We start from the raw sequence: 25,499 nt of genomic DNA, 5'->3' as shown, positions 1-25,499 counted from the left end.
AATTTTACTATAAGAAATCAAACATAAAAACAGTATTAGGATGTAGCAATTGATGATATATGTATGTATGCTGCATTCATAATTTTTTCCTCATTTCTTTAGGCAGTTGGCCAAATTTCAGCTAGAGCCCAACAATTACAAGACTTTTGAGACAGATACCATTGGCAATATTTGAGATTAAAAGATGCAATAATTATGAATTGGCCAACACGCTTTCTGAAAAAAATAATAAATGTACAGTAGCTGGCCGAGTGAAATGGAAAGGATTTGAGAACGTCTACAGGCTGACAAAACATAAAGTTTTCTTCCTTTCCAAGTATCAACAAGGATGTTTGTTTGTGTTCAGCTGTGTGTTCCATGCCTGCGCAGTGTAACAGTCGCTCTCGCGCATCAGTGATACATAACGTGTTGGGCTGTAATTCTGCAATACCATGCAATATTACTTTTCCCAGTAAAGTGTTATGTAACGGATTACTATTTCTAAAACAGTTATATTATTACTTACTAATCCAAGTAACTTTGTGCTACTGAACGCACCATCCCTGATGTGAACACGCGACCGCGCTGCAGCTCAGCGGCACCGGAACCTTATATTGTTCAAGTCAGCTGTTAGCCATAAAGCAAAAGGAAGACTGGAGAACTGGGAGAGAGAGGTATTTTCGACAGCTGTAAGTAAAATTATTGCCATTATTGTGTCACAGTCTAAAGGCCCATTTATACTCCTGTGTAGGGTCTACGTGCGTAGCCTACGGTGTAGGTACGCACGTAGACCCTATGCTATGACCCTATGCTAGAGCTGTGCATTTATACTTGTCCGTAGGTGTGTCCGTCATTCTGCAATTACACCCCCAAACCTTGTCGGCAGTAGCGTCCACTGTGTTGACTTTTGCCGGCCAAGCAGGCTAACTTCCGGTTTAGCCCTCCGCTAATGTAAATGGGGGTAAAATTGTAAACGTGCGGCTGGTGTAGCCATTTCAAATGTTACCGACCGAATGGATCACACTCTGACAGCGAAACGAGTCATTTCGCTTGGGTTGCGACGGTCAAATATATTGATTCACTGTGTTACAGGCGCCGTTTTGGCCGCGAGTAAATGTTTCTTCAAAGCACGGGGTACTTCCTGTCGGCTCGGAGGCATTGCGAGGCTACCCAGCCAACCAATCACAGAGCTTTCGGTCCGCGTCGACTCGATGTGTAGTTACATTTTTGAGGAGGGGCACGTCAGATGACGACGTATCCTCTGCATAGCCCCGTAGCCTACGCCGTCAATTTGACGCAGAAGTATAAATTGCACTTAAGATGCAATGAACATTGTCGTCCGTTGTAAACTTTGCAACCAGCAAAAAGCTTTTAACCGTGAACAATTCTATATTTATACTTAAGCTAATTGAAGCATCAGCTGAAGCAACACAGCAACATGAAACTCAGAAATAAACTCCGGCCGCTACTGCCAGTGATGCTTGAAGTCATCGGGAGAGAGTGGCGTTATATCACCCAGTAATAAGTAGAGTAGCTAATATTAGTTTTAAGGAGTTTATGCTGAGTAACTAGTTGGTAATAGCTATATTTCTGAGTAACTTGCCCAACACTGAGTTGACAATAAGGATCGGATAAAAACGTACGTTTTGATTATTGCTTGTTATAGGCTATGTGTAATGTTTACTTTGACTTTGTTGCCGATTGATCAATCACATAGGCTATATAGACAACACTTTTCTTATATTAAAGGTTTTGGCAAGTTATAAATAAATTTCTTGTGAATGGTTGTGACAGGGTTTATATAAGGCCTTTTCATACGGCTTGGATCTGCGGGGTTGCTCTGCGCTCCTCATCAACAGACAGGCAAACAAGTGCTTCACGAGGTAACCATGGCGACGGCTTCCGTGAAACTGTCGCGGCCGTTCTCGTCTCATGCACACGCCCACCTGTTGCCAGAGTTGAAATGTCAAACTTTAGCTGTTGAAGTTTGGTAAAAAAATATAAATAATAATAATAAATAATTATTATAGAGAGGTTGCGATGGAGCAGTGGATTAGACACTTGTCTTTGATTCCCACTGCAGCACATCCACCAAATAACTTATTGTCATGGGTCCTACTTAACCATCATGTTATAATAGAGCCGCTGCCAGTTTTATTGGGGTGTGGGGAGGGTCTCAGTATATTTTCTTGCTTTTTTGCCATTTGCCAATCACATGCCTGACTTAAAGGGGCGGCTGTGGCTCAGGAGGTAGAGCGGGTTGGCCGTTAATCGGAAGGTCGGCGGTTCAATCCCTGGCTCCCCCTGGTTGTGTGTCGAAGTGTCCTTGGGCAAGATACTGAACCCCGAATTGCCCCTGGCGGCTATTCCGCCAGTGTATGAGTGAGTGTGAATGTTAGTTTCCGTTAGGCTCAGTGTATGAATGTGTATGACTGGTGAATGCAGATGTAGTGTAAAAGCGCTTTGAGTGGTCGAAAAGACTAGAAAGGCGCTATACAAGTACGGAGCATTTACATTTACATCTGACTTTAGCCTTTCTTCATCTTCGGTCATTGTTGGACCTCACTAATGCTTTTGTAGCTGAAGGGGAGAAAATCCCTGCAGCTGAATGTCTTAACAGACTGTAAGTAAGTGTACTGAAAGTTTAATTGCCAACTGTTATGTAGACAACTTATACAAGCCTGGAGTTCAGTTTTTTAGAGCGCAGCTGTCTGAAAGGTCTGCTCTAAATCAGTAAACTAACAGGGTAAATGATGCAGGTTAAGGGAAAATGTTCCATCGTTTATGATCTTTTTATACTTTCTGTATAGCTTTATGTTTGCATGTCTGACGTGATAGCGATTGATGGTCACACTGAATAAGGTATGGCAAAGTTACTAAACATTTCTTAAAATTACGTTCTTACCTTCTCCCGTCACCTTTCCAAAATATCTACCATTAGGATGCAGTAGACTTATGGATTTCTAAGAGGTTCCTGTATAATTATGTAGTCCAATTTTCCCTGCATCATTATTATTATCACCTTTCAGTTAATAGCCATATGTATCTCTTTTGAGACTTGTGGGCAATTTGTAGTAAGTGTAGCTGTTAAGTCTTTTTATAAACATGACCAACATGGACAATCTGCCATTTGTGTGTGTGGGGGGGGATTGGCCATAAAAAAACACGCTGTCTCAATTTGCGCACTTCCATACTTACACTTACTATTTTGAGGGCATAAGTGCGTTCACACTGAGAAGTATGGCAAAATGCAGTGCAATTTTATGCATCACCCTGACTTTTATATCAGTGTTACTGGATGACAATGGATGCTGTGAGCCATTGTTCTCTAATAACTTAAGATCCAGGTCTCCAATGACTAAATTCCTTCATCCGGTTAAAAAAATATAGTAAAAAACTACCAGGATCAAAAAAGTTTATCGTAAAAATGTGGCTTAACACTGGATAATGGAGTCAATTTATGACAGCTTCTGGCAGACAACCACAATGCTGACACAAAGGGGATATGATGCCATTGACGGGCAACCAAATGAAATGCATTTTGAAAGAAGAAAAGCTACATATTATTCCTTTAAAAGGAGTCTGCTGGCTTAGGCATTTGGTTAAATCCAGCATCCCCTCATTAGATTTGGCTTTGATGTCCCCCATTTGAGCCCATTGAGACTGCAGATATGAAATTTCTTTCATACAACACTGTACACTGGCCTTTTGCTTTGACCTCCGCAAAAGGGGGGAGCGACCTTCATGCTTCCCTGTGCATCTTGTATCCAGCTCACTTTGGACGGCTCCAAGGTTACATTGTGCCCATATTAGCAGGATATTTGCAGGGTATCCTTGCGGCTATGTGCCACACACCTACACGACTGCACTCTGTGTGCATTTATATGACCAGTTATTTGTTCTGATTCATTTTGCATAGCGGGCCAGGGGTAACAGCACTCTCTCCCAGGCTTACAACAGCAGAGGTCTTCCGTTTCCTCATGGTGTGAGAGTACATTCGATCAGGGACATGACAAAATCATGGGCTTTGTTTAATGGGGTATATGTGATGTGTGCGCTGGAGCCATTTGGTCATCATACTGCACACTTTTGTTCGATGATGAGGCCGCTGTGGTTTAGAGGTAGACTAAAGGTAGGCTTCCCCACTCCCCCAGTCTTCATGTCGAAGTGTCCTTTGGCAAGATACTGAACCCTGAATTGCTCCTGATGGCTGTGCCAGTAGTGCGCGAGTGTGTGTGAATGTAAGTTCCTTTATAATGAGCAGTTGGCATCTTACAGGGCATCTTACAGGGCAGTCACAGCTTATGTGTGGATATATATATATATATATATATATATATATATAATCTTATATATCTTTGTATAACTATGACCTGGATGACTGAGAACCTTCTCGGACGTGTTGCCTTGACAAGTCTCGATTTCAGATGTGACATTCAGATGGTAGGGTCAAAATTTGGCGTAAACAACATGAAAGCATGGATCCATCCTGCCTTGTATCAACGGTTCAGGCTGGTCATGGTGGTGTAATGGTGTGAGGGATGTTTTCTTGGCACTCTTTGGGCCCCTTAGTATCAATTGAGCATTGTTTAAACGCGACAGCCTACCTGAGTATTATTGCTGACCATGTCCATCCCTTTATGACCACAGCGTACCCGTCTTCAGATGGCTACTTCCAGCAGGATAATGCACAGCTGCATCTCAAACTGGTTTCTTGAACACGACAATGAGTTCACTGTACTCCAATGTCCAAGGACAAATAAACAAGTCAATAACGTGGGGCAGGCTAAACACTCCACTGCTGAAACACTTCTGACACAGTGCACAGAAGTCGCCAACTTTCTGCAGAGTCAATAGCTACAGACCTCTAAACGTTGTGTGGCCTTCGGATTAGCTCAAGAACAGTGTGTAGAGTGCTTCATGGAGTGGGTTTCCATGGCCGAGCAGCTACATCAAAGAACGGTACTTCAGTTCAGTGTTCAGCACTTTGGTCAACAGTGTTGTTTTTAAAGGTGCTATATAAATAAAGGTGGATTGGATTGGATTGGATACTTGCCTGACTGCATTGTGCCAAGTGTAAAGTTTGGTGGAGGGGGCGTTGTTTGTCAGGGGTTGGGCTTGGCCCCTTAGGTCCCGTGAGAGGAACTGTTAATGCTTCAGCATACCAAGACATTTTGGACAATTTCATGCTCCCAACTGTGTGGAGACAGTTTGGGAATGGCCCCTTCCTGTTCCAACATGACCACCATGCGCACCAGTGCACAAAGCAAGTTCAATAAAGACATGGATGAGTGAGTTTGGTGTGGAGAACTTAACTGGCCTGCTCAGAGTCCTGACCCCAACCCGATAGAACACCTTTGGGATGAATTAGAGCGGGGACAATGAGCCAGGCCTTCTTGTCCAACATCTGTGCCTGACCTCACAAATGCGCTTTTACGTGAATGGTCAAAAATTCCCATGAACTCACTCCTTAACCTTGTGGACAGCCTTCCTAGAAGAGTTGAAGCTGTTATAGCTGCAAAGGGTGGGCCAACTCCATGTTAAACCAATGGATTAAGATTAGTCAATTACACAAAATTAGTCGTTAGATTATTCTAAAGTAGGGCTGGACGATATGGCCAAAAATGTTATCATGATAAAAAGTTTCATATCTTTAGATATTGATAACTATCATGATAAGTATCATAATATTTATTTCTTTTGAGTTTAAAGGCTGAATTTTGCTCTTGAGTTAAAGTTGAAGAAACCTGATGGTTAATTGTGGTTTAAACTCTTCTTTATGGTCAACACTTGATGCCAAACAGTGGATCACTTCACAAATCTGAGGTAGAACATTCAAAACAATTATGATAAAATCTTTGTCAACAAATATACAAGTAAAATTAAGTAAAAGCATTTCTCCTCAATAAAATAAAAATCTTAATAAAAAAATTAAATCCTAGTTCATGTATGTATTGAACATTTGTCATATTGTTATTGGAAAAAAATTATATCTCAATAATTATTATTGTTTTATTGTCCAGCCCTATTCTAAAGAAAAAATGTTAGATGACACATGGTGTAATGTTACCATGACAGCAGCGGGGCAGAAATTACTTTTAACATGAAGGTGATGAAGAAATACTTAAATAAATTTAATGTGTCCTCATGCTGATAATGTGCTTGTGTGGAGACAGAATAAACACAACTCGCAGTGCTGCCATCAGTGCTCCAGGATACTTTCGCTTCACATGTTGATGCTGCTTCACATATTCGTGGACAGCAGTTGTGCTGCAGTGAAGCTATTTCCAATTCACAGAGCTCACGCAGCAGCATGCTGTTGAGTTTCTGTCTAAAATACTCCCAAACTTTAGACGGTCGAAGGCGCAGTCTTGTAGCTGGAGCTGGTCCGGGGGAATCCCACTAACACCAGATGCAGCGACGCTTCGATGCACATAATGCGACGTATCGACGTATTTTCGTAATCGATTACGTTCACTACGTCGACAAATCGCCCCGCCCGTAAAATAAATATATAATTAAAGCTGCAAGCAGCGTTGGGCGGGCCCTCGCACGTTTAGCGCGTCGGGGAGGGAGGCGGCTGCGTTGCATATTCTGGAGCTCTGCGGCTGTGAATTTGCTACACACTTCGGACGCTGCATGAAGGTGTTATACGTCCCTTCCTGTGTTCCCTTTGTGGTGCTACATTGCACTTGGCGCTATGAATATAAATTAATATTGACGTGTAGATGTCTTCGGGGTGGAACGGTTATCAAGCCCGTAAAGTTTTGTTCAGATGTGAGCATGTACACTGAAGTTACTACAACTTCCTGTGTCATGGCGAAGAGTTGATCTTTGACGCCACGCCACAGACACGCCCACTGACGAAAACTTACAGATAGCGCAACTTTTCATCTTCAATGGCTGTAGAAGGCACAGCAGAAAGTTGAAGTCGATCCGAATAAATCCCTAGGAGGAGTTCGTTAAAGTACAAAGTGTGTAAATCATCCAAAAATTGCAGTAAAATTCAAAATGGCCGATTTCCTGTTGGGTTTAGGGCATCACTCCAAGAGGCTTTTTGGTACGTCTGGACATGATAGATGTGCCACAGAAATTTCGTACATGTAGGTAAAACGTGCGGCGGGGGCTGCTTTAAGGTCACTTCCTGTTGCCAGCAGGTGGCGCTATGACTGTGGCTGAATGTCATCATGTACATGAGTTCAGGGTGGGACTCTCATCCTATATATAAAGTTTGGTGCAGATGCGAGCATGTACACTGAAGTTATAATAACTTCCTGTTTCATGGGGAGTCATCAACGCCACGGGCACGCCCATTGACGAAAACTCACAGATAGCACAACTTTTCATCGTCGATGCCTTTAGAAGGCACATCAGAAAGTTGAAGTCGATCGGACTAAACGCCTAGGAGGAGTTCGTTAAAGTACGAAGTGTGTAAATCATCCTAAAATGGCCGTAAAATTCAAAATGGCCGACTTCCTGTTGAGTTCAGGGTATGGGTTCTTGAGGCGTTTTTGTGCGTCTTGATATGATACATGTCCCCAGAAAATTTCGTACATGTAGGTTGAACGTGAACGAGGGGATAATCTTTCCAATTTTCTAGGTGGCGCTAGCGAGTCATTTTGCCACGCCCATGCGTGAAACGCATAAAATACTAAATTTTTCAGCAGTTCTGACATGTTTGCAAATTTTGGTGAGTTTTCGAGTATGTTTAGGCCCCGTCAATGGAGCCTACTTTGCAGAAAAAAAATAAAAAATCTTAGTAAATTCAATACGGACCTCACACGGTCGTGCTCAGGCCCTAATAATAATCCTTACAGTTTCAATAGGGACCTCGCACGGTTCGTGCTCGGGCCCTAAATATATGTGTGTATATATATTTATAGAGTGACTGGTATGGTCCTCAACAAGCTGGGAAAACAAAGTTGTTGCTGTAGCTGAGGCACCGCACAGTTTAGGGGTGGTGACCCATCACCAATGGGTCCCTGAGCAAGACACTTAACCCCTAGTTGCTCCAGAGGCGTGCAACCTCTGACAAATTTAGCAATTGTAAGTCGCTTTGGATAAAAGTGTCAGCTAAATGACTAAATGTAAACATGACAGCATGAAGCACAACAGCGTAAATGTGATTGTGAACTAAAATAAAACAGCACATTATATTTTCTGTATTAATTACCAAAGCATTTATCAGTTATACAGTTAAAATGTGGCAAATGTGAAAAATTGCATTGCAGGGCGATTTAAGGTGTGCACCACTAAATTTTCTGCCTGTGCCCCTAAAATTTTCAGTTAGCGGCTACAGTGCTCCTAGTAAAAAAAGTTAATTTGGAGACCTGATATGTGTATATGTGCGCCCTTGCATTACATGCACAACTAAGGAAATCACAAGGTTATCCATCCATAAACTGCATTTGCTTATGCAGGTGTCTGTGGGAAATGGCTGCAATATTGTAACTCAAGGGGTTATTTTGTTGGCCTCTTCCTAATTAGTGGCATAGTGGATGCACCCTGCTATGCTTTAGGGCTTTATGTTCATTCCAGCCTCCTCTGATTTCCTCGCGCCTTTGATATCAGCCCCAAGATTGACGGTTCTAACATAAAAAGGAACACCAGATCACGATAGACACCCATTGGAAACAATGCTGCCAGCTTCACTTTCCCATTCCCAACCCCTTCAGTCCCATGTCTTTGCATTTAGACACTATTGCTTCATTCAGAGAATTAGGTCGAGACCCTTTGCTCCTCTGTTTGTCTCTCCCAAGAATCTGCTGATGGTTACCAGTCAGTTATCACTCCAGAAATCCATTGTAGTCATGTTTTGTTTCTAATGTAGTACCTGTGGTAATTCTATAAAAGGTAGATTTATTTGTCACTTTACAGCAGGTTGCACCGTGATATAAAAGCAATTATAAAAATGGTAAACAGAAATAAACTATATTCAGTGTAGCATGAATTTGAGTTTAAAAGGCTCCGCTTTAATCTTGAGAAGCTGCAGAGCTGCAGTCTGTTCATTTAACTTACACTGTAAATTTCCAGCTAAATTGAGGCTTATTGTACTCACTCACTCACACTCTCTCACTCTCTCACTCACACTCACACACACACACACACACACACACACACACACACACACACCGGTCTAGTGCAGAGTTTTGCGTACCTGCCGTGCTGCGGACAACATGTCGCAGTTCCTGCATAACACCAGCTGGAGCTCCTTAAATGTTGAAATGTATATTGTAATAAGCTGTATATTAACTTATTGGGAGAAAACTGGTAGTTCTATGTAAAGTCAGACGTTGAGCTCCCCCATATCGCCAAAATGGCATGATCCTTGTTTCAGGCTCCGCCCATCGAAGCATTGAATCTTCGACTATTCGGGGTCAGCCCTATTTTATATTAATGTTTATTCATATTTTTATAGAAAATAGCTTTTTTTTTTTCATCCCTGAATCATATGAAACAGAAGCTATTGAAAAAAGCTGTTTTTCATAAAAGTATTAATAAGGGGAGGGGGCTCCAGGATCTTCTTTGCCCAGGCCCTCCAAATCACTAAAACCGCCCCTGCTCCTGAGGTGCTACTAGGATACAACAATCTGGATGCATAAATGAAAAATTGTTTGGACAGATATTTCAGTTTAATATCCGGGAATGCCAGAGGCTGTTTCCTCTAACCTTCATCAGTACTAACCACGTACCTGTGTAATTGTACTCACATATGTGAACAAGTGAATTTCATGCATTTTTACCTGACATTTGCCTGCCTGTGACATTTGGGCCTAGAAGTGCATCAACACTGTTTAAATCTCATTGTGAAAGGTCAGCTTGTGATTATTAACAGTGTTAGCTGTAAGGATGTCTACTTATTGCCGTGTTGATTGGTGGCTTTCAGCCACACAAAGAAAAGGGAATGCAGTATTACCTGTGTTATTTTCCTGTCCTGTGGCCTGTTGAAATAAAGGAATGAATGAACTATGTAACTCTCCTCTCTTTCAGCCTACTCGACTGTGTCCGGTGTAAATGGTCCCCTGGTGATCCTGGATAATGTGAAGGTGAGCCTGCTAAGAGGTTAAATTTTTATTAAATATAATATTTTTATTGTTTTTAAAATTTACATCCATAAATTAGTTCTCATAATACTACTAGTAATTCTGTGCTGTTATTTATCTACTGGGGAAATCCATTTTGAGAATTTAATTATGAGGTTGGAATTTGCAAACCTACAACTCAACAAACTCCGAAAGTGTTTTTAGAAGCAAATGTAAATCACTACTAGGGATTGGGATTGAGACCTGGTTCTATAAGGACCCGATTCCAAATTTCTCAAAACCTGAAATTCGGTAAGGTCTGAGCTTATCGATATTGCTACAGAGACTAGTGGGTCCCATAATATAGCGTTATGTCTGGACAAGAGTCATGTCGTTTAAATCAAATCACTCACAAACATCTATCCATCGTCTAATAAAGTTTTGGATGTTAATTTAATGGCCTGCTAACTGCTGTTGAACTGAATTGCCTTATGCCGTGCAACGTGCAAAGCCGTCTAAGGCTTGGCTACATTTCAATAAAGCCAAAGATCACTCACAGTTTTTGCAATAACCACAATTTATTGTTGTCTTGTCTTTGCACCAAATAATGGAAAAGTATTGATAGTGGTACTGATAAAGACTTGGATTTTTAAGTACTTTTGAAAATGGTATCAAGATCAATAATAATTAACAATCCCCATCACCACTCATATTTGCAGGTGTACCCTTGTGTTATATATGATATAGATTGAGTTTTCAGGTGGCTGTAGTAAAATCTCTTCTGTCTAGTTCCCCAGATACGCTGAGATTGTTCACCTAACCCTGCCGGATGGCACTAAGAGGAGTGGGCAGGTCCTGGAGGTGATTGGAAGCAAGGCAGTTGTCCAGGTATGTTGTCCATATGTAAACTCAGAAACTTTCCCCCTTCAGCAGGTGCATATGAAAACAGCCTTCTACTTTCAAAGTCTGCTTGTACATCATTCTGCACAGTGAAGAAACATCCACGTGACACAACAATAATAAAAACATATTATTGCTTGTATTGGGGATATTAAAGATTTACATCTTCAGTAGGAGCCTTGGAGCTGAAAGCCACAGACGGGGTAGGGAATCCAGAAAGCCTTGAGAGATAGAATAACACATTGTTGGTTTTGGTCTTTTTGAGGGATGTTTCATCGATAAATGGTTAGGGGTGTGACAAGATTTGTGGCACAAGGTCTCGCGATAATAAAATCTGAAGATATTTCTCGTGGAGGTGAAAAGCTGCCTAACAATATCAGCATGACGGAGTGTGAGGGTTATGGAATGTAGATTATTGAGGGAATATGCTCCTGACACTTTTAAATCATTTGTGTGGCAGCATTTTGGGTACCTGGTGGAAACAATAAATGGCAACAGAGTGACAGACAAAAGACGTACAATATGTGAGCAACATTTCAAAATGCAACTGTATTGTTTTGCATTTTGTGACTTTCAGTCAAATAAAAGAAGTCATATACTTCATCATTGAAGGTTTCTTAAAAAGTGTTCTGAAAATCTCATCTCATTCTTGTGTTATTGAGTGATGTTGGTGTTTTTAAGGGGTAAAAACACCGAAGTCTCACAATAACAAACAAACGAACAGAAGTAAAATGACTGTTTGTATTTTTTCTATGGAGTCTGGTGGCTTTAAACAGAGCCATAAAGCTGATGTTTCTGGTTAAACAAAAAGGATCTTACTCTTTAAAAAAGGTCTCTCTCTGTAGGGATCCTTTCCATAATGTTGACACAACCGCCTGCAGCGCACTCACTCAATATTGGACCAATTTAAAAAAAAAAACAAAGAAAAAACCCAGACACACAAACATAGGAAATGGCATTGAAAAAGACCAAAGTTCCTGTTAATGGCTTGTCATTCTTTTGTTTGCTCAGGTGTTTGAGGGAACATCAGGGATCGATGCCAAGAAGACAGCCTGTGAGTTTACTGGCGATATCCTGCGGACCCCAGTGTCAGAGGACATGCTAGGTATGATCCACATGATTTCACATTTCATATTTAATCCATGTTTAGTGATAACACTATAAAATAAAGAATCCTCTGATTAGTCCACAGTTCTGCACAGTTCCCCTTCTATCCTTCTATCTTAGTGACACAAAGATGAACATTTAAATCGTTTTGAATGCTGTCTAAAGTGTTACTTTATACAGCATTTTCCTTCATTAAGCTTATTTTCTTACATTTTCAATCTACTCAGTAAACTGTAAAAGCAGAACAGCCCTGAATCAAACCTTTTTTATTAATGGTCTTGAATGTCTCAATCAGTATGATTATCTCAGTACAGCACAAGGTTACATGTGGTTGAATAGCAGTAGAAAGTAAGCCTGCTTTTGTTTTCAAGTATCATTAATCATGTCCATGAATTTATAATTACTTGAACTTGTAACTTGTAGACTCAACAAGAGCCATCAGAGCCACTCTTATCTGTTTAGGGTCTGACACAAAATAGAATGGATCAGATGTGGTTGAAAGTGTCATGTAATTAATTTCATTTGGTCTGTTTTTCTTTGAAATTATCTTTGATGATCCAGATAAACCAAATAGTTATTTATCAAATGATGATCTTGATTTCTTCTTGGCTCAAAGAAGGAAAATTGTTCTCTTTCAGGGCGTGTGTTCAACGGCTCAGGCAAACCCATTGACCGTGGGCCCACTGTTCTGGCTGAGGACTACCTGGACATCATGGGTATGACCTCATGCCAAATATTTTGCTGTTACATGAACATTTAAGCTACAATTCAGAAAGCACTTTTATCAACATAAAATAAAACATGCTGATAAAAATGTGGAATTTTACACATCTCCAAATATTCAATGAGAAATTATTATTTTACAATAACAATGGAATATCAAATGTAGATAACTACTTCTTCTTTTCACTGACACATAAGACTGTCATGTGATGAAATTTGGCAGCAAATTTCACATTCATTATTTTGTTTATTAATTCTTTGATTAGATGTTTCCTGAGTTAAATACAGTTTTTGCCAATTTACACAATTTTATTCAGGTTTTGTGAGTGTATGTGTTTAGGCAACATTTGAGAACTTTGGCATATTTTGTCAGATGAAAAGAAGGGTTTTGTTTTTGTCAGAGTGAAGTTATCCAGCCCTACCAAATGCACATGTTAGTTATGGGGACCTTTTCAGCACAGTTATAAATCACAACCCCTCTGGGAGCATGCGAAGATTATTATCAGAATCAGCTTTGTTGCCAAGTTGGTTTACACATACAAGGAATTTGTTAAGAATAATTAAGAATATGTACAAGATAGCAGTTGGGGCAGTGATGTGCAAAATATTTACACTATGCACTTTAAAGAGGGGTTAGGTTTGGGGGGCATGAGAGTCAGTGGGGGTCCTGGGCCTTGTTGATGAGGCCAGCTTCAGATGGGAAGAAGCTGTTCTCATGGCATGAGGTTTTGGTCCTGATGGAGTGTCTGAAACAGTTTGTGTCTGGGTTGTGAGGGGTCAGGGTCCATGTACTTGGCGGCCAACGGATTTTCGTTTTATAATGAAAAAAAACCAGTTGTTTCTGTGTGTTCCAGGTCAACCTATCAACCCTCAGTGCCGTATCTACCCCGAGGAGATGATCCAGACTGGCATCTCAGCCATCGATGGCATGAACAGCATTGCCAGAGGACAGAAGATCCCGATTTTTTCTGCTGCTGGGCTTCCCCACAACGAGGTGAGCCCACCAACCCATTTCATTTCATGAGACTCAAAGAATCCCTCTGATGCCTCATTGTCAGCATTCTGGGAATATTTCATGAATGCAAGGAAATTGATATCAGAAGTTCAGTTGATTTTCTCTAATACTTCCAAATTAAATATTGATATTTCAAAGTAAAAGAAATGCTTCAATTATTAATTTGACCGGGAATTCATTAAAGGTTCAGTGTGTAAATTCTAGTGACATCTAGCAGTGAGAGTTGTGAATTGCACCCCCCCCCATCCAAGCGAGCAGTATAGCTACGGTGCCTGAGACAGGACAAAGATGTCATCTATGAGATAAAAGAGATTGCCAGTCAAGAAATGAGGTTTCTTTTAGATATATTAAGAAATTATATAAAATGTGTAAAACCATATGTTTTTTGAATATTATTGTTACTTTCTCATTAATAAACAACAGCCACATGAAAAAATGAAGTGCTACATGATGTCTCATACTCCTGTAATACATTATTTTACATCTTGGGAGGGTTGGCTCATCTGGACTAACATACCAAAGAAAAAGAAGAACATCTCAAACACTATCACATCTAGTACATCAAGTATGACCACCGACAGATAACAGGACAATGTAAGCCTCACTGTCTCTGCACCACAGTCTATTATAAACCACATATTACATGAAGTTTACAAATGCATTGTCAGGTGAGGATCAAGGCTCCTCTCGCTTAATTAGATAATGGGCATTTACCATGTGAAAGTAAAAATTACACATTTGTGTGCACAGTGGCAAATCAATATCCAAAAAATACCTTTTGTAAATGCAAATGCAAAAGTATTCATTATTAGTCCCTTGATAGGGACACGGCCTTGTTATATATCACCATTAGCAGTAAAAAGAAATACATGTTTTCCACCAGGGCAGTAAAATGTGAAGTTTAGCTGCTGATCTGAGCTTCCCTGCTGGTACCATTTTATTGCCAATAATATTCATCATCTGTTTGTCTCAGGAAGGTAACGGCACGTAACAAAGCCATAACAGAGGCTGGAGAAGAACTACGTGAAATTACAATCCAACTACATATTTCTTTCTACCAGCGCAGTAAAAGTTTAACTGGCTGATCTGAGCTCCGATGCTGAAAGCTGCCGTTTTATTGCCTATTAGCGATCAGCTGATTCTCACTAACATAACAAAAAACGATTAATGAAATTAATCGAACTAACATAACACCACAAGCCAAAGCACAGCGCTGGAGAATAAACCAAACTAACAATACATTTTATCTACCAGTCAGTAGCTGGCTGATGCTTCCATGCTCTAAGCTAACGTTACAGTTTTATTGCCAATTAACATTACTGACAAACAAAGTTAATTACATGTCCAGCAGATAACAGACAACTTCAGCACCGCTTTGAAAACATCTGTCCCACATTAACATTATAGCCTTCCATCTGGGAAAATCCACAATATCCGTGATTTCTGCCGTGTGCTCGTTCATTTGTCCAAATGTCACTTCTCTTCTTACTTCTAATAAACCAGAAGACTACTGGGAGACTGTATATTACTATTAATATTATTATTCCCTCTTCTTCTTCTTTGTACGTATTCACTGTAGTGACGGGCGTCTACACTACCGGAATTACACAAGCAGAATAAGAACGCTGTGATGACATAATGCGCTCTGTAGCGCTGTTTGTTCGTTGACTGCTACAGTAGAAACATGACGACAAAATACAGCGACCTCCATAGAAGGGGGTGCCTGCGGTTATGTAGATATAAATGGCTCATTCTAAGGTAATAAAAACATAATGGTTCATTATGTATACACCACTGAAAACATAGTTATGGATCTTATGTTGCATTTCTGTCGATAGATCCTGAGAAATATTACACACTGAACCTTTAAATGGGAACTCCTGTCTCTAGAGGGAGCTGTGTGAAGTCTGATAAATGTCACAATCAATTGGGGCTGAAGACTACAAGTTTGAAAATGAAAAAGTGGAGTTAGGAGTTGGACAAAAGTGAGCTTACCAGATCACAGTAGCACGCTCCTCATTTCTGCTTGAGGCTAGTTCTAGCTACTACTGACTGAACTGTCAGAGATTCTGTGGCAGGTTTTCACAAAGAAGAAGAAAGTGTGGAATAAAATAACTTTGCTGCATCCATTTAGAGCCTTTTTGCTGACAATCACGATGGCTACAGTGTTATAGGAGTCACGTTTTTTCCTGCAGAGAATTATGAGGCAGCCGCCTCTGTCACATTTGATCCCGCCTCCAACTCTCCACAAAACTGATGGTGTCTTCTTGGGTAACTGTTTTCCAGCAACAGTTGCACTGTGTGGATTTTGGTCATTTGTAACTGCAGTTTCAACATTACGCTCACGTGGTGACGCTGTGTCGTAATCAGCAGTGGGAAAGATGCTTGCAAAACTTCCAGAGAGGAAGAAGGAAGAAAAGAGCCACTTAACTGACTTTACTACCAGGCTGACTTAGTTATCAGCCTGGTAGTAAATGTACGTGTAGGTCACATAGTGTCCGTTAATAAAAGTCTGTTGTTTCCCCACCTACTGGAAAAGTGAAGCTGGTTAGCGCTAGCTAACATCTCCCCTGTACAGCACGTTTTTTGGCTGCTATCTAAGTTAACATTAGCTAAATTTATAACAGAGTAGTGTTAATTAGTTGCGTGTCAAACCTACCAGGGTTGGGAAGATCAGGTAGAAGCGAAGACTAAACTGGTGTACAGCTGTGTCCTGTACATATACTTTATGTTACATCCTGATAGTTAAATTATACTTCATTTTTCAGAGGAAGGGGTCTGAAAGCTGGTTGTTAAATAAAGGACTGTGGTGACCAGGAGGAGCTGAGCCTAGTAAAGTAAATTAGGGATGCAAACTAGTCCTTTTAAAGCAATTTAGGAGATGTTTCTTTTGGATTTTAATGTGCAAATTAAATTCTTAGCAATTATCCAGAAATCACATAGGGGGAAAAAAACACATTGAGATGCACTGATAATCGTTTCATAATCGCATTGTAGCCCTCTGAATTGTAATGGAATCATGAGGTGCCTAAAGATTCCCACCCCTACATAATATACAATGATGCAACATGGACACATTGGAAGAACTAATGTTTAGAACCCGACCGATTTATCGTTTTGCAGATATTATTGGCCGATATAAAGTACTTGCAGATCCGTTTATAACAGCCGATATATGACTATTAAAATACAAACAGTCGGATCCTTCCCTCAGGTCATGAGTGTTGCATAGTTTGCCCACCAGTGCAGCTCCTCTGCAGTATACTGGAGCTACGGTGAGTAGCTCCTGGTTGCTCTCACACTCAGTGTTTGCGGTGAGTTGTCCATTTGTCACGTCAATTACATGACTTGAATAATAATAAAAACAGCCTTCATCACTTCTCCTCTCCTGAAAACATTCATACCACACTTGCTAACCCTCCCGTTTTTCATAGCAGGATGTTTTAATGTTACAGAAGGTGAGTGGTGGAGGCTAAGATAACGCTGACAGACGTGTAGATTTATTTCTGAAACACTGCGGCACTTCTAGTGAACGGTACTCTCATTTCTCCCTAGTTTATTACTTCTAAATATTATTTAACATAACTTACAGCAGCTAACGTTGCCCGTTGTTAAATTGGCCACAAAGCCAATGCCATGCTTATCAGTGTAGGAGTGCTAACATTGTTAATGAGCAGTTAAACTATATTGTTTAACGTATTCTAAATATATCTGCGAGCTGCTTGTCTCTAGTTATAGTTGGTGTGTCAGAAATGATTAAATCAAAAGGGACATGTAAATAAACGTGAGCCGAACAAGAGTACCAGCGGAGCTGGGAACCCTGTTATTTTCGCTCAGATTTTTAGGGGTCCAAGCCCCAGTGGACTGGGAACCCGCGAATGCATTTATTTTTTTATTCTTTCGTGCATAAAACTCATACTGTGGCCTAGACGGTAACTGCTAGGGACGCGAAACTACTAAGGTAGGTCCAGTTCACTGCACATAACTCAGGCGCAAAAATCCGCACACTTCTACCTCTAGGGGGCGCTATAAGCAAGGTCAACGCGTTTGGGCTTGGAACTCCCGCCTACGAAGGCGGATATCAAAAACCTTATATCCACGCGTTCGGGGGATTGAGCTGAATCTCGTGTTACAGGCCACGCCCATTTCCGCCTAGACTTTGTTTTTTGCTACACGCGAAAACTGAAAAACCTTTTTTTAATTAACTCCTCCGATCCACACTCTTTTTAAAGTTAAAACGTTTCAACATTCCTCAGAATGTAAAGACAGATAAGCGGTATGAAAAGCTGCTGTGTTTTCCTCTGCCGTTGTTGCTGTAGCGGTCTGTGTGACGGCGGGAGCAGAGGGCTCTGTGAGCGGGCGATTGGCCGGCCTCACACGCTCCTCACAGTTTTCATTGTGACGTCACAAGTAAAGGAAGTAAAGTACTGGACTACAAACGAGCTGTTTTCAAGCGGTTCAGAGCAGAGTTTTCTGTGGGAGATGGGAACTCCCTTTGGGCTGGACTTTGGGCTTTTTCACCCAGCAAACCTGTTACATGCACAAAAAAGAGATAACTCAATAAAGGAGAGGGGAAAAGCCAAAAAGCAGAATACCACCTCTTTAAAATCCTCAAATATCGAAATCCCATATCGGTCGTGCTTTACTAATGTTATTTACTACAGTAACCTTACTTACTGTGGACTAACTGTTATAAAGTGTGGCAACAATCTTATTATAATATTCAGTGTAGCTCACTAACAGTTTTGTTATCATCCAATACATTTAGCTGCACTCACATCGCTGAGCCTCTGTCAAAGATACAAAGATGGTAATGTTAGTTACTGAAAAGCAGACAGTCGAGCTAACGATGTAGCATGTTGGCTAAATGCAGTAAATGTAACGTTATCATGTAACGAGCATGGATTAGTTCAAACTCAAGCTGATAAAAATATTACTGTAACGTTGCAGTGGGAGAACGTGGAAGTAACAGAGCCTGAACATGTCTGGAGAAAGCCACAGCTGGCATGCCGGTGTTTCTACATTTATTGCAGGATTTATGAAAGCGGTTGTGTTTCGGGTTATGCTCGCTCATGAGTTCAAGTGAGAACGCGTATGAGCACAAGCCTGGTTACAATCTTAAAACCGAACTGCTAGTGGCTGCTGAAAACTCCATATTGCCCTTTTAAGATGTGTTGCTTGTAAAAAGTGTTGGCTTGAGACAGCACATTTGTGCATGTGGTCAGGACGGGACCACCTCCGCCTCATTGTGAGTGAGAAAAAGCCCTGGGAGTGCAAAGCTGCACTAGTGGAGCACTTTTCTAATGCAATATTTGGCAAAACAGTAAAATATATTTGCCACTTTAAGTGGCAAAATATAAATATAAAACCTTTTGGGCAATTCACTGTTTCTTTCTGGAACAGTCTTACAATGGAAATGTTTAACATTGATGAGTCAGGTCATTCATGAGTGTCATTTGTTTTTGTTTTTTAGTGTCACATGACACTCAACAGTTTGAGTTCTGCTTTTTTGAAGGGTTTTTTATGCCTCACTATGGAAATTCATGACTCCGTTGTCCTACTTAAATGTCTTACATGCCTGAATATCTCGTTTTGTATAAATGTTCAGGTGGAGTAAAACAAACGCAGATTGTTGGTAAATGACTTGCAATGTTAAAAACAAAACAAAATCCCTAAGTAGGAAAAACCATGCATTCCATGTCTGTGTTCATAGGATTGGTACTTCACCCTTAAAGAAAGCAAAAATTCAACTGAACTCATTGTGCTTGCATAGCATTCATGGAGCTCTGGCTTTTGCTCCAGTGTCTGTTTTAATCAGTGTGACAGACAGCTGTGCAGAACACACAGCTCTATTGTGGCTGAGTGGAAATTAAACCAACAAGATCAGGTCATACTTAAAGAAGGCGAGTGATCTGTTATTTCCAGCTAAATGGAGGTTTTTGTCACAATACACTAGTTTAAGTAGGACAGCTTTGTAAATAGTCCCAAGGCAAAAAAATGTTATTTCATTCATTCTTGAAAATGAAATAAACAATGACACAAAGACAACTCCATTGTATTTGGCGACACAGTATTGATTGATTCAATCTATTGAAGCACTCCAGCACAATTGAGGTTTCTTGAATGACAAGCCATTGGTTGTTCTTGATGCTCTTCAGCTAAAAAAAGAGGATTTAGAAACCAACGTTGACCTCTGTATTCTTCTTTTCACTCCTATAGTCCTTTACACGTCAATGCTCAGGGACAAAATTTAATGGTATTACTTTCTGACAATGGCAAACCATTGTCAGACAGTAACAGCGTTGTATTTCTTTGTGTATTTTGGAGATATTAAGTAGTTGTCAAACAGCCAAAAATAAAGTACCTTGACACAGGGACAAGACTGTTTAAACTTTGGGGAGAATTTGATTTTGATTTTATCTGCCACCATCAGTTGTTTCCCAAATGCAAGTTTGAAAATTAGGCTGTTTAAAATGAACCTTTAGCAGTTTAAAATACAAATGTACATAAGGATAATACATTTTATAAGTACGAATGAAACAATAACTGTAATTTGAGTGTTTAGAATTTTTGACTGAGAATCTTAGCAGGGATGTTAAAATGAAACAAACAGTCAGAACTATAAATGCTTATTTTACTGTCAGGCTTTTCTTTTAAGGTAGTCCTGTCACTCTTACTAACCTCATAAAACTACAATAAACAACACAGTATTGCATATATCAAATGTACTCAATTTGAGTCTTATACTGCATCAAAAATTTCATCCATTTTTACTGCCTCTATAATCAGTCAGACTGATGGATGACTTCAACCTCCTTTGGACATCTGCTTTAAATTATAATTTTAAGACAAGAATTAAAAGTAGTAAAGGATTGACACCCTGGAGGAATCATGACATTTTCACTCATATGAGAGAATGTAGAATGGTGAAAAGGAGGTGGAAGAAGACGAGGCTTCAGGTACATTATTAAGTGAAAGAGTTGATGGTTTTATGTACGGGTTAGGAATGCAATGGCAAACTATTTCTGTTTTAATTCATATTAATAAGCACAGCCCCAGAGCTCTTTTTTAAACTGTAGACAGTCTTTTAAATCATGTGCATTTTAATCACTGTAAGTCATCTAGTTAGAAATCTTAAATGTTTGTGCAACCTTTTTAATGATACAGTCAGTGAGATAAAATCAAAAATGATTCATTGATCCCACATGCCCAAAACATGCTATTTTATGTCTCTTTAAATGAGCTTAGGATCACTGTGGCACACCTCAAATACTAATCAAGCCCCATACAGCAGCCCTTGTTCAGCAGTCAGCTGTTTTCATCGGTACACTAATTGCTCAGCACTTAGCGACTAGCTAATAAACGTAGTGCAGCATTGGCTAACTAAAGAGCAAAAGTCATTTTTCTCAGGGGTTGGTGGAGACCAAACCAGAGCTAAAAGAAGAGTGAATGCATTCATTAGGTGGACACTAACACAACTTAAAATATATGCCAATGTTGCTCAGTAAGCTCATCATAACTACTCAAGGTGATGATTTTGTTTCATCAGAGTGGTAGCCCAAACAATGAGGCTCCTAATGCTAATAAAGATAAATCAATTTCTTTAATCAACTGATGTGTTATGAGCACAAATCCGGACCTGAATCTCTAACGCATGATCAAAATCTCACTGTAGAAAATGGCAAACAAACACAGTGTATGTCCTCAGCCTAATGATGACGGCTTGGCGTGCCACCGGGATGGTGTGAAAACTTGGCTCATTATTTCATTAAGCACATGTCACAGGGGTCACTCATGTGGTGGTTTCCTCTATGGGCCAGGTGCCTGAGCCCAGGGTGCATATAGAGGTCAAGCTGGATTAACACATTGGCCATGACATTATGAGAGAAGTGTGAAATTCCTCTTTAATTCCACAAATTTATGAAGTATCACACATGCTCCTTACTCTGCTTAATGTTTTGTTCAGGAAAGAAACTGGTGTGGTGTGTTGTATAATAAATGTATTAAAGAATTGAACACTAGGTAAGTTGTCTGTAAGAAGTCTTTTAACTGAATACATTTTAAAGCATCTAGGGATATTCTAAATGTGTGTAGTTGTTGACAATTCCATTAAAAGACCAAAACTAACAATGAATTGATATACCTATAAGTATTATCTGTGTAAATGGACTCAGATCTCAGATGGGAAAGTCGAAAAGTAATGAGACATTGTTGAATTTGATTTGAAAATGCCATACTTTTCAGTATCCATTTATATATTATTTAATATCGATTTTGGATCAGATAACTGGTTTGCGAAATGCTCAGATTCACTAAACTCCAACGCTAACAAACCTCTTTTACTAGCATCTAGCAATTAACATGTAGACAACATTAGATGTAATTGTTCATTGTTTTTTCCTGTAAAAAATGTTTAACATGACTAGCTGCAGATGATATCTGCTTTAGTTGATTAATGTTAATTACTGTAAAGGCTAAAAGCAGATTTTTATAATATTATTAAAGACCTCTTGTCTAAATCCTACTGTACTGTATGTGTTCTTTTTCCCAGATTGCTGCCCAGATCTGTCGCCAGGCCGGCCTGGTGCAGAAATCTAAGGATGTGATGGACTACAGTGCTGAGAACTTTGCCATTGTCTTTGCAGCCATGGGGGTAAGCAGACAAACAGCAGCATTCCATCTGTGACTCTAATCCCCCTCTTAACCCTGACATGTCACGCTGTCCACTCTCCGCACCCTCATTCACCAGGTGCCAGGTGATTTAACCTTTAAGTCCCTCGTTACTTCTGCACCTCTGAGCATATCCCCCGGCCATGTAGACAGGTTACTAATTCAACAGGCCTTTAAATGCTGTCAGCCCCGCAGTATCAAGTTCTCTACACCTCAGCTGCTCCTCCTGTCTACTGTAATGCCCTGACTGTGACAGTTTGATCTCTGCCAAACACACATGCACACACACTCATTTGCTTCACTTGCTGAATGGTAATCCTTCCCTCTTCCACTTCTCCACCAATTCACATCCCATTGTTGTTACTCAAAGAGGTGTTAATAGGGATTTATATAAGTCAACACATAAATATGCATTTTAAAAGGACAGCTCGAAAGACATAGTAACAGCAGCCTTAATCCTTAGAGATTTCCTTTTTTTTGACAGTTTTTGACAAAAAAAATTAACATTTTTGTGAGGTGTTAGTCAAGACCATTCATCGATTATTTTATCAACAAAAAATTTATTGGCAACCAGTTTTATAAAGTTATTTTTCAAGCAAAAATGACACAAATCCCACAGTTCCAAGTTCTCAGCTATGAGGATTTGGATTTAAGTCATAACGGCAATCTTGTGTCTGTAACACTTTTAACAAGTCAAGAAAAAGGTCAAATTCCAACTGCAAGGATGAAATTATGAATATCTGGCGAAGCACTAAACATGCTGGAGGACCACTTGCATTGGAATTACACCAGGAGGGTATCTGTCCATGGACAAGAGAAACAATTTGAGTGACCAATAACTTTTGAAATGTACATACAGGTGTGTTTGTATGTGAGGATTGTTTCCAAAATACGTTTTAAAATGCATCAGTGATGTAGCATGTGAGAGAACTTATAACTTTTCCTGTGCTTGTTTGTAGGCCAAAACCCAAAACCAGCATTTATCTAACAGACACTTATCTGAATGACAAAAAGCTGGTACGCAGAGGTTTTCAAAGTCTGACGCTGTAGGCCCCCCTCAGACAAAATCAGGACAACTGGCCCCACTGCTCTGGGCTACAACTTTAGCCTGTTTTTTAAAAAATTTTAATTTAATAAATTGTGCTGGAGTTGTTAACATGACCTGCAGCACCACTGGCACACCATGCAGTGTCTTTGCCTTGTCTCTTCCTCTATGACCCCCCTTCAATTCTTCACATGTCACAGTTTGAAAACCTTTGCTGTCACAGATACATAAATGCAGTAATGTTACATATTGGTTTTTTGAAGATGGCTTATGTTTAATCTTTTGTCACTGGATGCCTGAGTTGTAAGTAAGTAAGTTGTATCATCTGTCTCTCAGGTCAACATGGAAACTGCCCGCTTCTTCAAGTCTGATTTTGAGGAGAATGGCTCCATGGACAACGTCTGCCTTTTCCTCAACCTGGCCAATGACCCCACGTAAGATTCAGTCAGAAAATGTACCAGCCAATCCCAGTTTTTGGATGTTTTGCTTAGTTTGGGATTCTGAATGATGTTCTATAACAGACTATTATGTTTATTGGCTTCATATTCTCAAATGTACAATGCATGACTGATCTCTAGAATAGATTTTAGAGTTAAATTCAGACCTTGAGTTGTTATGTGTGCAGTAGAATAACTTAATTATTTTTCTGTGACCAATCAGCATCGAGCGTATTATCACCCCACGCCTGGCGCTGACTTCAGCAGAATACCTGGCCTACCAGTGTGAGAAGCATGTCCTGGTCATCCTGACTGACATGAGCTCCTACGCCGAGGCTCTGAGAGAGGTATGACATCACCTCTTGTTACAACATTCAGATTTTCACATGCACCATCTGACACATTGGAAGTGGCTGAATGTGTAAGCATCAAAAACTAACCTCCCTCCCTCCAAGATCAACAAATAAACACAGAAAACAAAGAATGCCACTGCTAAATGGACAGACATCTCCTCTCCACTCTCACCTCTAAGATGTAAATCTTGAAATATATTCATAGTTAGATAGTTTCCTTTAAAAGAAAAACAGTCCCACTGATTTCCTCAAACAGCTGGAGGCTTTAGCAAACAGAAGGAAAAGATGAATTTGTTGGGGACTAATTTCAGCAGTGGATGAATCCACATGTGGTGGTCTAGTGAGTATTTGGGGCAGCAGGAGGATGTGTGTGGGACTGAGACAGAATAAACTACAGTGTGTGTGTTCGTGGTGATGAAGGAACATGTCACCCAGTGCAGCAGTGAGGCTCTCTGATTGGTTTTAATAGTTTTGGACAACAGTGGAGCTCTACACCTCAGAGGAAGAACAGACATCAGCTGTGAGACACACACAGTACTAATTATATGTTTGGTTTTGGTCTGTACATTGGATTTGTTGTCAGAAAAATATTGAATATCACCAGGTGTACAACACCTTTTAATGTTACCAAACCTTCTGCTGTGTGTTCTGTACATGGCTCTTGATCTGTCACTAGTATTCTTCTGATCTTATCTGATCTGTTAGTATATCTGCTTTACTGTGAGTGTTCTGTTATTTCAAAATAATTGCCACATGTCCATTATATTCAGTATTATTTCAGTATAGTACATGAAAAGGTTAAAAAAGCTAAACCTAATTAGTAAATAGCACATACTACATACTGAATCCCCGTGGAAAACTCCAGTTGAAGCACCGCACCATTGCAACGTGTCAACACAACACACCAATGTAAATTCTCTGTAGCATTAGCACAGAGGTGATAGACTCACTTAAATCTTTTGCTCCTTGCTGAAAGGGAAGATAATGTGTCCTTCATTCTTGAAGGAAATACCGCAGCTTCTTCATTGTGCAACTCCCCCCCCCGGCGCAGAGTCAGGCCCTCTCGACTCACTCTCTTGTGTCTCTCTAATAATCCTTTTAAATTGTACAGTTTGCTGTCTCAATATGCTGGCTGCACAATGTAGGTTTTTAAATGGTGCATGTGCATATGTGTTTTCCCTTCTTCCATTTGCTGTCCATAACCTTGGTACATGTATGCAGCACCAATAGTCAGCTAAGACTCATGCA

At 40.1% G+C, this 25,499-nt stretch overlaps 1 protein-coding gene across 1 annotated transcript in view; it reads left to right on the top strand.

Moving 5' to 3' along the window:
• The window catches only part of LOC119916859 (V-type proton ATPase subunit B, brain isoform), a 59,975-nt gene that overhangs the window by 25,834 nt on the left and 8,642 nt on the right, over positions 1-25,499 (top strand). The window contains exons 2-9 of the mRNA XM_038736825.1: positions 9,970-10,025; positions 10,791-10,889; positions 11,913-12,006; positions 12,647-12,724; positions 13,586-13,725; positions 22,298-22,399; positions 23,798-23,895; positions 24,122-24,245. Coding sequence (XP_038592753.1) covers positions 9,970-10,025; positions 10,791-10,889; positions 11,913-12,006; positions 12,647-12,724; positions 13,586-13,725; positions 22,298-22,399; positions 23,798-23,895; positions 24,122-24,245 — 791 coding nt within the window. The remainder of the gene's footprint in view (positions 1-9,969; positions 10,026-10,790; positions 10,890-11,912; positions 12,007-12,646; positions 12,725-13,585; positions 13,726-22,297; positions 22,400-23,797; positions 23,896-24,121; positions 24,246-25,499) is intronic.

This window comes from Micropterus salmoides, unplaced genomic scaffold (genome assembly GCF_014851395.1).
Source record: "Micropterus salmoides isolate LMB-PRFRI ecotype aquatic unplaced genomic scaffold, ASM1485139v1 Ms_hic_scaffold_22, whole genome shotgun sequence".
NCBI lineage: Eukaryota > Metazoa > Chordata > Actinopteri > Centrarchiformes > Centrarchidae > Micropterus > Micropterus salmoides.
This window is presented reverse-complemented; position numbering and strand designations above follow the sequence as displayed.